Below are 17,730 nucleotides of genomic sequence, written 5' to 3' on the forward strand. Positions count from 1 at the left end.
GTAGAGCTGAACTGAGCCAGGGAGCCCATGAAGAACCTGATCAACCAATTTGGGTTCAAAAGCTGAAAACCAAAGTGTTCTTAGTAGTGTATCCACATTAATAAAATTTTTGGATAAATAATGGACCACTGACTGAAATGGACGTCTTGAAATATAATTTGGGCTGCAATAAGCTTGTATGGGCTGCATTAGGAAGAGCACTGCCATCAGCTGCGGGGAGGTGATGCTTCCTCTCTACTCAGCACTGGTAAAACACATCTGGAGCACTGATCTACTCCAGAGGTGCCTTCCAACCCGTCTTTCTGCAGTTCTGTGATCCGCCAGTACCTCCAGTCCCACAGGGCTGCTGCCTGAAGCCATCAGGGCTGAGCCATCAGTTGCTCAGCACCCAGCTCTGGGCTGCAGCTTTCTATATTTTCGCTCAATCAGTGTCAGAAATTGCAGTTGCCATGGGGGAGATGATAAATTTGAGAGGCACTTCTTCGAAGACGTATGATTTTGAGAACTTGATTTAAATACAGCAGATGCCAGTAAATGGCAGTTCAGGAGTGCTAATTATGCTCTGAATTATGATTCCCTTATATTTGATTTTACATACATCTTAGCATCATTACAGCAAATCTTGACATTTTATTGGTTGAAAATAGACCTTTAATTTAAAGAAACTGAAGAAAATGCAGACATTTTTAAGTATAACATAAATGTTTCTTGATGGATTTTGGTTTTTTTTTTGAGATCTTATGAAATAAATTTATCTAATCTAATTTTGCTTGAGGAACTAACTTTTCAATGGTTAAAGAAAAAAGAATACTGCCTGTAGATTAATATTTCAATTAATGTAATTTGAAATACCATTTTCTTCTTCCAAATCCTCACTGCAAAGGTCTTACTCCTAAGCCTTCTCTTTGTCTTTTAGTGCAAGTTTGTAAGTCATTACTAGTGCACAGATAGTGACTGATGTGGCAGGGATGAGCAGCATCATTTCAAGAGCTCTGGAAGACCTCTGGATGCAGATGCTGATCCAGTTATTCACCCAATGTCCAAATCCACCCTTGTCACCTAGTGTTAGTCTGTTACATTGGGCACAACTAAACTTGTGTCGCACGTCGTGGAATAGGCATTCTCTGTGCAACCGAAGCTCTTACTCCTTTTTGGTAGAGAATCCTGACAACAGAAGCAATCATATCAGGTGCTTACAGAAAAAGCTGGTTCAGAAAATGGGACTGAACAGAAAGAGTGAGGGTAGTTTCTAGACGCAGGTAAACATTGGCAAGACCACACCTTGCCGTGAGATTAGTCTTTGTTTCTAGAGGCAAGAGACTCTATCAATGCACTATTTATTAATTCAGTAATTTTATCAGGTACAGTATGTCCCAGTCTATTTAGCACTCAATTAAGCTTCACATTGTCCATCAATAACTGCAGATATGGCAACAAAATGGGTTTTGGCAGATTATTTTCAGCTGACTGACTGGTGGTTGGAGGAATTCATCAGTTACTTTACTCTAGCTGTCAGGTTTGTCTTCTGTCAACACAGCAGGGAGGGAGGAATGGTGTGAAGCAGACATTTATGAAACCATTTTTCAGTTCTGATAGTCAAGAAGGCAACAAATCACAAATCACTCACACTCTGGGATTTGATATCTCTCTCATGCAAAGTTGATCTGTTCAAAACCACTTTGTTCAAAACCACTTTGTTCAAAACCACTTTCAAAACTCAGAGATATGCTGGTTTTCTTTTGGTTGATTTCAACTCTGTCTTCAGTACTAGCTTGTTAACTTCCAAGACATTATACCCTTTCTTTTCATATCATGTATTCAACCGCTATACAGCGTATGGTGCTCCTAAAACTCATCCTTGAGCACACAACAGCTGTATTTCTTGGTGAGATCTGTTTGCTTCCATGTGACTTCGTAGGGCAATTAATCCTACTGTGAGGTCTGTCAGTGTTAATTGCCCAAGTCCAGGAAAATAACTATTTCTGACCTAGGGCTTCCAAAAGCAAGCCGGTGTTTTCACAGAGAAAATACTCCATTTATGAAGATTTAAAAATTGTAGAGATGTCATTCTGTTTCGTTGCTGATATTCAAGAGTTAAGAATGGTCAAAAACGGTCTTAATGATTTGGGTAGCTCTATAAAAAGTATTTTCTGAATTTGAAGTGTATCTCGAGATTAACTTGGCACTCCGATGTTGTGAAATCGTTTGAATTCTTCTTCTTTCCTGTGCTTATTTTTGTCTGGAAAGGTATTGTTTCCCTTCCGTCATTGCTGAGCTACTGGCTGCAGTATTCAGATAGCTACAGTAAAGACGTGTGTATCACGGAACGCATGAAGATGTAGGGTATCCCCAGCGCCGAGTAAACGCAGGCGGTGGTGGCAAAAGTGCACAGGGAACAAATACGGTAGCACCCCAGTGCCACGCATAGGGCGCGTTCAGAAAGCTTCTGCTCTGGGAAAGGCACCCACAGCCCAGGCGGGACCGGCAGCCGGGAGCCGGGAGCCGCTGCCCGGAGCAAGCCGCGCTGCTGCAGCCGGGCTGCTCGGGGCGGCGGGGGCCGCGCACCCCCTCCCCGCTCCCCGCTCCCCCCGCCGCGCCTCGCCGCGGGGCCCGGGGCTCGGGGCCGCCCGTGCGGGCTCTGATTGGGTCTGCGGGGAGGCCCCTCCCGCCCGGCCTCCGCCCGCCCGCCCGGGCGGCCCCGCCGCCGCGCCGCGCCCGCTCCCCAAATACACCTTGGCGGCGCCGGGGAGCGGCAGCGGCCCCGCGGCATGGTGAGTGAGGGATGGAGGGAGGGAGGGAGGGAGGGAGCGGGGAGTGCCCGCGGGGACCCTGGACAGCGCTGGGACGGGGCGAGCAGCGGGGAGCGGGGGCAGCGGGGGCTGAGCACCGGGAGCCAGGGGGCGCGGGGAGCCCCCGCTCAGCCCCCGCTCAGCACCCCCGGACCGCGGCGGGGCGGTGCTGGCGGCTCGGGGAGCGGTGCGGGGCCGTGCGGGGCCGTGCGGGGCCGGGGGCTGTGCGGGGGCTGAAGCCGCCAGGGGCACTCGGGCGGCCTTTGTGCGTGGTGAGGCTCTCCAAGAATTTGCCAGCTGATAGTGCCCGTCGAGCTAATTGAAACCATTCAGGCTACTTGCGCTGCCTTACAATTAGGCAAGGTTTCTTATCTCGTTTTTGGAGTAATTCATGTCATTGCACTTCATGCATTAGCCACAAGCCTCATACTTAATCACATGCTTAATGCTCTAACAATAACCACTTTTGCATTTATTTCATGTTCTGGCATTGCACTCCTTATGATTGGCAATTCATTTTTGCAGTCAATTTTCACAGCTTATCTTTTTTTTTTTTTCAGATTTTTTTTCTTTCTTTTTTTCTTTTCTTTTTTTTTTCTTCTTTCCTTTTCTAAACTGTAGGCTCATAATTCCTTTTCTGCATGGCTAGAGCTAGCTGTTTCTGTGGCTTAAATCCAGGGAACATTATTAGCCTAGGCCTGGTAGAGTTCCTTTATAAAATCATCTCTGTGTATAAACATTTGAGACACTTGAAAAGTTTTTGTTTCCAATGTAAAGGAGCACTTTTATACATCTTATGTACTCTACCAAGCTTGATCCAATGCTACTCCTAAAATGGCTGTATTTTTAGAGCTGGTCGCTTACTCTGTGTATGTAGTGAGATGGCTTATTTATGCATGAAGGATGAATTAAGAGGAAAAGGAAAAAGTCCTAAGCAAAGATGTAGCACTGGTAAAATGAGTACTGCAGTGCAATGAAGTATTGAGCCCATCCAGATTCACTGGGCTGCAGTTTACAATATGCTGCATATGAGATGGTCTAAAAAGAAACGGTAAGACTTTTGATAGTTGAGATACTACTAAGGGAAAATAAATTTTTATTCATTTATATTTTTCCATGGTGAAGTCTCTAGTCAGACTCTAGTAACAGAAAAAATGTGGTGGAGCATTTTCTCATAAAAGTGAATTGTAACAAAACAAGTGCAAATGTTCAACTGTCTTTGTTAGTAGAATAAAGTGTTTTACTTATTTGGATGTGGCCTAATTGTATAGCTTTTCCTAAAGCAAAAATCCCAGTAGAGCCACTCCCTTTTCTTGTAGTTATGCTAAGATGATTTGTTTCCAAATTACAGAAAGTAGGAGCAAGGAAGCATGCACTTTAAATCACATAAAATAGGTCTACTGCTTTTCTAGCGTTAAGAACAAAAGGTGATGACAGTCCATGCTAGAGAGAGATTCCAGTAACAGACTATTTTATGTATTTAATCAGAGAACAGAGGTGATTGAGGCAACCAGAGAATGTGTGCAAATGTGTTAGAAACGCATGCGATGTTCTCTTCATTGTAGGGAAGTTTCTTGCTTGGATTGCCTTGCTCTGGAGCCATACATTCATAGCTCTTATGACTTTTCTCTTCAGTTTGCCAACAGCAAGACCCTTAAATGAACTAGATGATTTTAAGGAAGCATGAGGAATACTGTAACAGTGACTTTACACTCCACATTCTCAGAAGAGAAAAGCAATTGCTGATATGCTGACCCAAAGCATCCAGGAAAAGTAAGGAAGGAGAAGGGAAGTCACATCTTGAGATCTCTTGTTTTTGTTTGTTTTGTGGAATTATGTAGCCTACAGCTACTGTGAGTCATGACAGTGCAAGATCATGAGGCAAACATTGCAGGAGAAACAAAGGAATGTAGTTCTACAGTGGTTTTTTTAATCTTTTTTTTTTTGTTTGTTTAATCAATAAAATGGCTCACCATCTTTCTCCCACTGGTTCAGTTGCTGTCTGACTATTCACATAGATTATTCAATTGAGGTTTTGATGAAAAAAAAAACTTTAAAAATGAGAAGTCAAGGTTAGTATTTGTATTGTGTCCACGGAAATGAGTACTAAAATGTTGTATATTTATCTTATTCTGATTGATGTTTATTTAAAAGTGTCATATAACGATTAAAGACAATCTGTTTCAAAACAGATCCCATAGTGAAATCAAAACATAAATGAGTTTATAATAAAATATACTACTCAAAATATCAGTAACAGTCAAAACCTGGCTATGCCATGTAATAAAATGTAAAATATCACAACCATTATGAAGATGAATGCTGTGTTTGAAATAATGATGAGAAGCAAAGCAAGCAATCCAAGAACTCAAGGTAGATTTTGTATCAAATACAGCTATTTTCCTTTCAACTGAAATGAGTTGTTACACCAAGAGATATTGTAAATTATATCTTGTTTTAAAAAACAATATCAAACTCCTCTGTGATCCAAGGAAACAGATACAAAATTCTCAGTTTTAAGAAAGGAAATATGTAGTGGAAGGTATTTAGTCATATTTTCTTTCTACTCTGTAGACAAGCATCAAGCTTACATTTTTTATAAAAGCATATTTATTGAAGAAAATGTCTGTGTAGGTTTTTTAAAGAGTGTTTTAAAATAGCTATTGGAAATGACAGGATATGTTTTAAGGATTTATTTATTTAATGATGTCTAGAAATCATTATATTTCACCTTGCCTGTTGTATTAGCAAATGGAAATTAAACCATTCAGAACTTTCATTAGAGTTTCTTTGCTGGAGTTCCTTGTGCATTCTGTACTATTTCATTTTTTAAGATCTTTATTGTTTATGTGTTTATTGCAATTCATTGCATTTACTTAGAGGTCATGGTCTTCCATGACCAGTGGTACCAGTGGTAGAGAATCGAGTCTATCATTGGATAGGGACGATATTTTAAAATCAGTATTCAAGTATAAGCCTTTGTTCAAGAAAGCAACCCTGTTCAGGACAGGGTAGTAATATATATTCAGTTTTAAAATTCCAATAGTACTTATGTGCATGCATCAATGAGCTAAGGCTAGGACTTCCAGTTAGGGCTTAACCACTGTTTTTTTTTTATTATTATTATTATTTTTATTTTTTTAATAAAAACAAGAAAACTTGCTAAGGACATCAGGGTTTTTTAATTATTATTGGGGTTTTGCTTGTTGATTACTATAAACAAAATGAAAAGACCATGTTAATTTCCCCAATGAAGCCTTTTACTTGTAACACAAGTATAGATTGCTACTCATTTGGTAACATGTTGTTCTTCTAGTTTTTAGGTTGTCTTACTGAGGTGATGCCACTCAGATCAGTGCTAGTGTTTCCTAGTTATTTTAACTCATCATTTATGCCTTATGTCTCATACTGTATCCTCTATTTTTGTAGATGTGGAGTTTAGATCTATCTGATGTCTACTATTTTAGTTTAGTTTAATGTAGTTTGTTAAGGAGGGCAAGTTCCACTGCTGTCAGTTGTTATGCTGCTTCATGACATTAAATCAGAGCACAGATATACTGTAGGGATTAATTTTACTTCACTATAGAGATTTCATCAAGTCCTGCTCATTGTGGCAGACCCCAGGTAAATTTGAGGTTTAGGGCTTCCACAGACAGACCTTTGACCTTTAGAATAATCTCACCCTACCAGAGAACAGTGTTTTGTGACATTCACTTGCATTTATTTTTCATTTATATTTCTTATGATATGATAGTTTTGTTAAGTGGAATTAATGCCTCTGCTAAGATTACAGCTTTCACATCTAACTGCAGAGTAGTCTAACTAACATTCTTATTTTATTAAAATGTCCCCTTCCATAGTTCAGAGTCTGTTAGGCACCTTCCCTGCTTCTTGAACCTGGCAGTATTACCATTATTTTTGATGTCATGATTCTTAATTTCACTGCTCTAACTAAATTAGTTCAGTTGTGTTACTTAGAGCTAAGCTGTGAATTGATTTTCTTCTTGCATATTCATTATAGAAGTAGCTCTTTTAAGAGAAGGGTGCCCTGCTAGTCGTGTTCAGACAAGCCAGCACCTGATGCAAGCCAGCACCAGTAGGGTAATTTCCCACAGGCAACATACAGAGCCTAGATGATAAGCAAGTAGTGACCTTATCTATTATTTCTGAGGGGGCACTTCTTTCATGGGACCCCCTATAACTGTATCTTGCACTTGTGTGTTTCTGCCTGAATGTGTAGCAAATGCTACAAATGCTGTCCCCGCTTGAGTGCCAAAGACACTCCTTTCTCTGCCATAAGACAAGGGGAAAAATGCCTGAAGAATTGCACCCCAGAATGGGCCTAAGGTGCACAGAGCTCTCTGAAACTCTCTTTAGGGACTGTTTGCCTATGACTTGCACTTTACGCATGGCTATGCCCATTGATTGTTTCAGCTAAGTCCATATAGAAAATAGGTCAGCCATGCAGTGGCTCAGGAAGAGAGCTTTAATTGTGTGGCTTGTAATCTAGAAAGCTGGGTGTGTGCATCATCATGGAAGAGGCTGGAGGCAGTTCCAAAGATTTTATCAAGCATTGTGGAATCTAGCCCTTAGACAGCTATTTGTATTACAGTTACAGGGAATATCCCATGCAAGTCATCCAACTGTTTCAGCGTGAGTAAAATTTTCTTGCTATAAGGCAATGTGCTCAAATCATTTATTTTTTTTCACAAATGGAAATTGAAACAAATATACATTAATGAAGTAAATCTCTTCCTTAGCCCCATTCTAAGGTATTCAGAATGAAAATAAAACATTATTTTCGGAAACTGTCTTCTGTGGGAATCCTCCCAGTAGTCTTAGTGCAGCATAATCCTAGAACGTCACAGATTCCAGAGGATGCGATAAAACATGGTTTCTGCAATGACACACACAGAGGTTGCTGCTAAACTCTCCACTTTTAATCAACAACAGCATGGTTGCTTTTGAGATCCCAAGAACGTGTTTTTCTATATTAAATGGGAATATGTTGTACAGTGGCAACTGCTCACCAAAGTAAACGTGTTTAATTTCATTTTAACCTTGCATTTCACTTGGCACTTGATACAGATGGAATCTGACAAAAGCTGTTCAGGGAGAGCTGATTTCCCTCTTCGGCAAATGCAGAAACCCTTCACACACGAAAGAGCATTAGTAAAAGGCAATTGCAGAACACCTCAGCAAGATTTCCAGTTTGTTGCTTAGAAAAATTGGGTTTTTGCATTTCCTTGTAATTACTTGTATGGTTTGAAGATGGAAGACAATACACCCAGTTGCTTTCTTGTTGGTAGGGAGGGGTGTCTGCTTATACTAATAGCTGTGTGGCTTTGTAGTCTTGACTGCAGGCATTCTGGAGCCTAAAATACTTATTACAGTTACTGTTTTAAATAGCACTGCTAAAAATGGCAAAATTTCCATGTCTTTGGAGAAAGCATGCATCAATCTAACTTTTAATTCCCCCCCCCTTTTTTTTTCTTTTTGCCTAAATTGTCTTCATAGTTATCCATTTGCACTAGTAAGCTGAGAGTATGAAATCACTGGCCTTTTTGAGGAAAAAATATTCAGTGAATTGAAAATGTGTTCAGATTTTGGTGCAAATAACCATTAATCCACAAAGCATGTTTAAAGGTAGTATTTTAGATTTTCACATGGGAAGAATGGTATGAAGGGAAGGATAGTCTTGGGGCTTAAGAAACTTAACAAGGCTTTTGGTGAGTATGGTACCAATTTTTCTCCTCAAAATGTCCAGGAAATCAAGACAGGAATAATTGCAATTAATTGTAGATTGAATTAAATGCTTATTTTGATGCAGTTGAAGTTAAAGCTTCCCAAATGTGTTGCATGATATTAATAAAAACCAGCCAAGAGGAAATGCCTTTCTTATAAGCAATTGCAAGGCCTTCCGAAATGAGAAAATGAAGTTAACCCTGGTGTGTGTTAGGCACAAAGTTATACCATGAGGATACCTTCCTCATTCTGCTTTTATATATAGCACCTGCATACTTCTATGAATCTATCTGCAAAAACTATTTGAATTTCACTTGTAGGAATGTGCAAGTGTTTCTTTCCCATATTAATTCTAAAATCTGTATGCAAATAGAAGTAAGGTCAAATCTTACCAATGATTTTTGCAAATCACTCAGATCTAATGAACTTATATCCCAAAAAACTTGTGCAACTCTGTTCAAGAGATCTGGATTTACTTCTTAGTTAGCTGCAGTCTTTCTTTTGTTATCTGCAGCATGCCTCATTTCCCCACTTCTAAAAGAGGCATAGTAACATTTCCTTTCATACCCATTTTTCTGTCTCAGCTATTCAGAGGGCAAGCCCTTCAAGTGAAATAGTATCTTTTACTATATATCTCTGTATGGTCCTGATCTTAATTTGAGCCTTCTGGGAAGTTAAAATAAACAAATAATACACCTAGCAACAGCAATAGAGAAAAAACAGCTACTCCAGCAGAACACAAGATGACAATGGCATAATTTCTCAGTTGAGAAACCTGTCCAAAGATAAACTCATCAGACAGAAGGTTAAATAACAGTATTTCAGTGTAAGCAAAGGCTCCATAAGAATTTTCGTATGTTGACCAAGCATCAGTATCACTAACTGAATGGTATTCTACTTGATAGCTAAAATGTAATTCAGTAGTTCCTTTTCCAGACAAAAAAAAAAAAAAAAAAAAAAAAAAAAAAAAAAACACCAAAAAACAAAAAACAAACAAACAAAAAAAGGCTTGGTTGTGTGGCAGAAATGAAATACTATAGAGTAGAGCATCTTTCAGTCATGGGTTAGGCATGGCTTTCAAAATGTTTTAATAGGCTCATGAGGCAGAGACTACATGCATAGTTTGACACTGAAAATCTACAGCTGATCTGAAAATTAGCATCAGCTTAGATCAGCTCTGCACTTACTCTGCATGTCACGTGCTCCAGATCTCCGAGAGATGCAGCATGATAGTCAAGTATATGTGGAAAAAGTCATTGACCATATCAATGGTAAATTTTGGAACCAATGTCACAGATTAGTCAGAGTTTAAAATACGCAAGTATACCACGCTTGAGATAATGGTGGGCATCATGACAGAAAAAATATTATTCTCATAGAAGAGTAGAATCTGGCACTAGGAATCAAGAGTAAAAACTGTGTTTTATCTGTTGATTAATATAGTACGTGAAAAATGATTTAATAATATCTACCTTCCAGTTCCAGTCCTAAACAATAATAAGTTTTAAGCAAAAATATATTTAAAGAGGAATTAAAAGGTAGAACTATCTTTTCAAGTAGGATTTGAATTGGTGAAGAGGGAGGAGTACTGAAGGAATACGGGATTATGATCTACATATAGCAAAAGCTAGAAAAGAACATCCATCTTTGCCCATGCTGTGGGCATGTTTTGGTTAGCCAAAAATTGGAATAGGGAAAAAATGAGAGAAACTGAAATGAGAACAGTACTGCCAGAAAAGCACCAAAAGGGCTTGATATATTTTTAAAAAATTCATTTGGATTTTATTGCAGTTGCTGCAATGTACTGTATTGTAAATGGCCGGTCTATCTAACAATGGAATAAATATGCAAGAATTTTTATGCTCACTGGTTTGTCTCCCTGCTGTCACTCTAAAACCATGGAAAACATTGATAATGTTTAAAACACTGACAATATATTAATTCAGATATTTATTCCTAACTTAGATTTGGTAATCTAGCTTTTAGCAAAGAAACTACATTACTTAGCAATGTGTTTCTTTTGTCAGCTTGAAATCTAATGGGCAGTACAGTATTTAGATGCTAGTTATAAACAGAGTTGAAAGCTCAGAGCAAAGGTTTACAACATAAATATGCTGCAAGAAATTCATTCCTTTATTGTCACTGGATACTTGGAAAGTTAGTGCTTTTGTCTCATTGGAAACTACCTGGTACAAATATTTAAAACATGTATTTCGAATTTTCAGTATCACCTAAATTGTAAAGAGAAATATCAAAAGCTTCTGACTTCATGCAAAGGAAGACTATATATAAAATGGAGAAAACTTTCTTTCCTCCCCATTTTCTTACTGCTGAGAACACAAACTGTGCAAGATTCATAGTGTTTCCAGGTGCTCCAAAATACCAAGATAGTTAATCTTGGCAGGAAACTTTCATGAATTCTTCATGAAAGGTATACTACCTCTCTTCATCCTTAATTTTAGGTCTCTGGTTATGTCCTCTAGAAATTCATGCCTATCATTCCCTCCCTTTTCCCCAACTATACACGATATCTCTCTTCGTTGTGAAATGTCATATCTCTAGAAAAATAGGGAACTTCCTGTGTAACATCATCTTTCTGTACACATAAACAAACACCTAGGTGGAAATTATTACTTGTCATGGGATTTTGGTTATGAAGAACTTGATTAACAATAAATTTAACCTTCCAGTCAAAGGAACATTTATTTTCAAATAAATTTTGAATCATTATTATATTGAAGTACTAATCTGAGTACACATGGACTTGCTAGGGCCAGAATTTGATTTTGGTTTATTTTTATGGTTTTATCCCACAGTTCACTGCCACCTCTCCCTGTCCTTACGCATCTGAAACAACTGAATTGTTTTCTGTGCTGTCTTAGAGCTACTATTCAGAGTACCAGTATGCAACATTGCAAGTTGGAGACATCCTATTATCTGGCCCCTTTATAACCTTCACAATAGTTTATTTTAAAATTGTTTTTGCCTCGAACTTCAGCTTACACCTGACCTTGTATAAAAACATAGAGTCTGTGACAGCTTGCTGAACCACTTAAGCAGATCTTTAAATAGAGACGTGCTTATTATTCCAATCTCCACTGTGGTAAGATCTTTGAAATTAATGTGGTTCCTTAATATAATGAAAAAGCAGATGTTTGGGGGTGGCATGCCTATTTTAAAGGTTCAAAAAATAGTAAATACTGAGTGGGTGTTCTTTAACATTTCAGTGAGAAATAGTACTCGAAAGACTTTTGATGTGGGACTTCAAGTGTTTCTTACAATATCTGTGTAGTTTATCTATCATTGCAGAAGCTGAAGTGCTGAGACAAAGGTGTTTAACAATTTCATTTGATATAAGTATTAGTTCACAGTTAAATAAATCTGAGATGACCCTGTTACCTCAGTAAAGGCAATACAGTCCAAATTCTCTATAGTCCTTGCCTATTACTTCAGGGTTCAGATTTAGGTCTTCAAGAATGACTGTCACATTGTATCTGTTGGTCAGTTGTCATTTCCACATACCTATGTGGTGCTACTTCTTTTTACCAGACACTCTCATTTGGAGCATTAGCCTCTAAAGCAAGACTGTGTTTGTTCCTTCTTCGTTTTGCCTGAGGACTGAAACCCAAAGACTCCCAGCACCAAAGCATAAATTACCATACTTTGAACTATGAACTTTCCTACCTTCTGTGGTGCCAAAGTGGAAGGAAGGTATGGCTTGCAATTACTGGTAATTGCTAACAGTAGCACAGTTTCATGCTGCCTCACTAGGTTGGAGGTCTCAGCCTTTAAGGAAGCCAGGTAAGTACTATTTCCATCTTGGTATCTCAGATGTGTATGCAGCACTAGATGGTGTTTCAGAAGGCCTGATGGAGAAAAGAAAGATTCCTCACAGACATATAAAAGAAGTAGTGAAATACCTTTACAAAATAAAATGTAAAACTATGAGGTCTTAAATCAGCTAAAATGTGTATCTTGTCTTTAACTTACAAATCAATGCAATTTAAAACAAAATGCTAGAAAATAACATATGAAATGTCAAGTCTAGAAAATTCTTCTTTCTGTTTTAACACCAGGTTGCCACATTAAGCAGTGCAAGAAAACAAGGTATGTCACTCCCTGCCTACCATTAGATGCTAGTGAGACAAAACACTGAAACTAGAACTTCAATCTTGGAAGCCAAATCAGGGTGATAAACTTGTATCCTTCTGTATATAATCTGCAACTGAGAATAATACACAACCAATAAAGTTGGTTGAAACACAAGCTGTAGTAACTACATCAACAAAAAATCTTCTGAAATCTAAAATATTGCTGGAAAAGTTCATTGATATTATCATGTCAACATTTTCTATTGGCTTTACTGAAGACTACAGACAAACGATTTGCATAAGTACCCAGTGTACTTCAGTGAAGTGCACTCGTAGTGCAGAAAAAGCTATATATCAGTAAGAGAACCATCTATGCCTTTGCAAATTGTTCTGCTCTGTTGCCTATGTTTTCCTTCTTTCTTACAGATTTTTAATCGTTATGTCCTCCTATAGGCTCCCTTCTCTACTACCTCGTGTTTTTTTTTTTTTTTCCCCTCTTTGTTCCTTTTTTTATCTTTATATCCTTTCTCTCCTTTTTCTCCTTCACATAATGAAGAACGGCAGATATTGTAAAATAATGTTATGATAAATGAAAAAGGCTATGCTATCTGAGAAATGGAGCAGAGCTTTGATCTTTCAGACTTTAAGTATACAGTGAAGTTAATATTGCAGATAACGCAGTTAAACAGGTTGTGAGATCAGGAACCACGGTCAGTTTTAGGTCCTCTTCAAAGAATAACCCTAGGAAACTTACGCTATGGTTCCTACTGTGCACAATGCTCAGGTTATGCATCACAGAAGCTGTTTTGTTTGGATAACAAACATATTGTTTGGTAAGAGTTCTTCATATGATTCTTGCCTTTGAAAAATCTATGTCCTCTGGTGAAATCATCTCCCTTGATTTATGGAAAAATTATCTGCATTTTCCAAATGGGAGAAAGACCTAAGAACCTTGCCCAGAAGGTCGCAGGACTTTGTGGGAAAAGTAGCAGGAGAATCCTTATTACGGATTATTTATTACGGATTAAAGTAGCAGGAGAATCCTTATTAATCCATATTACGTTTAATTTATTTCCAAAATTAAATGTTGAATTTGTGTATGAATTTAAAAGCCAGTGATTGGTACATCCTGACCAGAGATTCTCCACTGTATTCTTTGTTAACCCTTTCTTGGATTTCCATTCTTCCAAATCTCTTAATCTGCTTTGTTTCCCTTGGCAGCACCCTTTTCTCTGTATTTCTCCAGGCCTGGTTCAGGGAAACATACTTGCTCAGGACAGAGCTTTGCCACAGAAATCAGACAGTTTCAATGGAACTTAAAAGCATTTTAAGCCAAGCATATTTTTTCTTTGCTATTTCAGAAATGCTGGAAGATAGATACTACTTGTATTTCTGTGGGATCAAATACTCAAATTTGATATTGCCACAAGAAGCTGCATTTCAATGGCTAATGTACTTGAATTGGTATATTGTGTGGTTTGGGACATGCTAAATGTTTCTAAATGCATCTGTTATAACTGGGAGAGCAACACTGACTGAGGTTTCTCCCATTTGACAGCACTTTAGATATAAGGACAGAACTTTTCTCTGTTCTTTAGGGCTACTGAACATTTGGAAATTAACATACCATGTGTGGAAGCCCAGTATTTCACAAAACATCTAACTTTCACTTTGTTTTATTATTTTAATGAAAAAAAAAGCTGTTTTATATAAAATATAAATTCACGTTTATCACATATACATGTCACATATATATTTATATATATCTATATCATGTATTTATATATTCACATATCTATCTTTCCCTGCTTTAAATGTGTGTCTGCTGCATTTTCCAAAGGAGTATTAGAAACCAACTAAGAAAGCAACTCAACAGTGAAATTGGTATTGTAATGTATTCCTAGAGGATTCAGTTGCACAAGATGTGCTGATATCCTTTGGAATTGTACTTTACAAAGGTAAGATTCGCTGCCTTTGTGCACTCAAATAATTTCTAAAAATAGCACATTGTCTGAAAAGTGACAGACCAATCAGTGAAATAAAAAATGAAGGTACTCATCTACAGTGTACATGGCCAAATAAGCTATTTAAAATATTTTAATCACATTTTGTAGCAGAAAACATCTGTAACCATTTAATTGAAAAGGAAGGTGCCTTCTGGTCCAGCCATGCAGATACCAAGAAGGAGAACAATTAGGGAAGTGGCTGATTTTTCCTCTTCTTCAGAGCTGCTTTCTTTGCCTTGGGCTCTAGCTAAAGCAGTGTCAGTAGTTGCATGATAGCTGTGAAAAAACATCTTCAACTATCTGTTCTGGTTGAATACAGTTCTTCAGTTGAAGAGCTATATTTTATTTTATTTTGGTTTCCTATCTGAAGAAATTACAAGGCCATGACTTTGCTGTTGCAGGACAAACCATCTTCCGTAATTAGAAGTTTCCGCTGTTAGCTTCCCATGCATAGCATTTAACTTTTCCAGAATTTTAATTGAGATCAGTTCTGTGTTTACTATCACATCCACACATCTACATGCAAATCAGTATTTTTGTGACAATAGTGGCAGATCTGGTAGGGTCTAATGCTATTCCTACTATATACAGAAACTTGTTATTGACCTCAGTGCAAGTTGGCATGAGTGCTTAACTATGAATAAGTATGAAAGGCATTTGTCAGTGATTTTCAGTGTGAAAATGGTCTTGTAGATGTTGTAAGCACAAGTTGCAGGTGGCAAATATTAATTTTAAAAACTCTATGGTTGAAATCTACTGATAAAGCACTTTGCTTTTCACAGATCTAATTTTCAAACAATTTTCCAAGATCTATAGAGTACAGAGAAATTTTACATACTCCAAAATCTCTAAAATTTAATTTAAAACTGAGAACACACAGGGAATGTTTGCACCATCATAAGACACAATAGTCAGTGTTTTATATTCCTCTAGAACATTCCAGTATCTTTGGGAAAAGAGTAACAGTAATGGTGTTAGATATGCCAGTTGTGTAAACAGTTATGCATCTTCAACTTCAATCAGATGAATACAAGCATGTAAAGTCTTGGCAATATAAGTGTCTCTGAAGAAGCAGTAAAATTATTTTGTCATCTCTGGAGATGCTTTACAGTTAATACAGACCATGGTTCTCAAAGGAGAAGTAACTTCATGCATTAGAAATTTTGCACTTTTAATAAGTTTTGTTTCATTTATTAGAGAAGATGTAGCAATCCTGGATAAATCATGAATACTAGCTAAAGATTTCAGTGAAAAATACTCCGAAATTTATTAGATTTCATTTTTATTGCAGATGATTAAAATTGTTTCTTTTTATTTATTTTCTTTGCTCCTAAAAAGTGTTTCCAATCTATGAGCTAAACAAAAACAGCATTTGGAGACACTCAAAGTTACAGGTCTACTAAAATGAGTAAACCTATATGTACTGGTAAGTTTGAGAGATTCATCTCTAAGTATGTGTTTTGAAAGAATTTGTAGCCATAACAATTGCCAACTACTTCACGTTCTAGAGGCATGGTGTTCACCTTTTGTAAATTCTAATTTACATTCCACTGACTATGGGCAAGACTTTGATCTTTGCATTTAATTTAACTCCTCCTAATTGCCATGAACCCTGTATGTCTGCAGGACAAGCTTTAATTCCTGAAGTGACAGAAAGAGTTCTGAAGACACAAATTTTATTTATTTGCTTTCTTAAGACACTCATTAAAATATTGTACTTTCATGGAATGCAAATGAAGATTAAAGGGAAATGCCATATTTAAAATATACTCCTTTAGAAGTGTGAGAACAGTTTTTGGAAATTTGGATAATTTTTGGTATTGCTTGTCCTCACTGTAGCACCTCTGTTTCATTTGCTTCCCTCTTTGCGTACTTCTGGTGTCATCAATTATGTCAGACCAATATCAGGAGTACTCAAAAAAATAATCTGTTGTGGATACACACAACAGGTTGTACTGTTTGTGAGTTATCTCCAGCTCTGCCTCAGAACTAAGGTGTGACTAACATGAGCCGTCAAAGTTAGGAGTACCCGCAAAGTAAGGTGGCTGGGGTTTCCATGGGTAGTATCTCCACTTAGTATCTCTAAGTGACTTAGCTGGTGGTACTAGCCATGCCTCAGACCAGCAGTGAGGTTGAGAGGACATGCTACAACCAGAAACTGCTGTTTCTGCCTGAGAGCATGATGGGGGAGCTGAGAATCAGGTGCAGAGAGACTGCCTGCTGGGCTTGCTGTGGAGTGTTTTCACGGATAGGCTTTGACTAACAGGAAGAGAATATTTTTCCCACGCTATCTTCTCAGCATACCTCCCTGTAATTTGGTCCTAGCATAGGAAAAATATTTATGAATGAATGTGCATGTGATACTTAAAATGACAAATATACATTTTATAAGCAACATTTGGGAATTAGTCCTTCCTTTAGTTACGTGCCAAAACATGGAGGCAGTAATTAGGGTTCCCCCTGTGCCTTTAATTGAAACCAGAGATGTAGCTGCAACATAACTTTCACATCTGGAGTCTGGGCCTCTCCCAGGACTATATTTGTATCCAGGGATTTGCTGCAGACCACTGGAGGGAAATGAGTCAGTCTCAAAATCAGTATCAGAAATCCAGTGATACTTTAAAACTAGGGGTTTTGCCTGTCTCCAGGAATACTGGTTTCTATGTTACAGTACAGAGCTTGATGTTCTTCTACAAATGTTAATATTTTAAAGTAGAATAAATGTATGTCTCATGTTGACCTTAACATGAGATGCATTAAAAGTTTTGAGGTTTACTTTTGTATTTCCTGAAACTTATTTTCTGCTGATTAAAGTGGGGACAAAGAAAGGGATGATTCAACATTCTTACTTCATTTAGTTTTGCAGCAGATCACACTCTGTAAGATGTAGCACAAAGAAAACACTTGATTGCATTTTTCTGTTTCTTAAAACATTCCATGAAGAAAAAAGGTAGAAAGGTGAATAAATTCCACACGATACGGGAAGAAAGTCTTCCTTGTAAACAAGGTCTAGTTTTTTTTAGTTTGTCCTAAGCAGTTATACAGGACAGAGACTGTGATAAGTTACCACACTGAACTTGGATTTAGCAAAATGTTTGG

At 37.8% G+C, this 17,730-nt stretch overlaps 1 protein-coding gene across 5 annotated transcripts in view; it reads left to right on the top strand.

Annotated features, from left to right (window-relative positions):
• Positions 1–2,621: 2,621 nt before the first annotated feature.
• GUCY1A1 (guanylate cyclase 1 soluble subunit alpha 1) overlaps positions 2,622–17,730 on the top strand; it is a 34,989-nt gene continuing 19,880 nt past the window's right edge. The window contains exons 1-2 of one of the 5 annotated variants that reach the window (XM_068681050.1): positions 2,629–2,771; positions 12,084–12,335. Coding sequence is in view for 1 of the 5 variants with exons in the window: in XM_068681053.1 (XP_068537154.1) it covers positions 2,769–2,771 (3 nt within the window). In the remaining 4 variants the exon portion in view is untranslated. Of the gene's footprint in view, positions 2,772–4,424; positions 4,563–12,083; positions 12,336–17,730 lie in introns of all 5 variants that reach the window. The other 4 variants (XM_068681051.1, XM_068681052.1, XM_068681049.1 and 1 more) reach the window with 4 other exon arrangements.

This window comes from Anas acuta, chromosome 4 (genome assembly GCF_963932015.1).
Source record: "Anas acuta chromosome 4, bAnaAcu1.1, whole genome shotgun sequence".
NCBI classification, from domain to species: domain Eukaryota; kingdom Metazoa; phylum Chordata; class Aves; order Anseriformes; family Anatidae; genus Anas; species Anas acuta.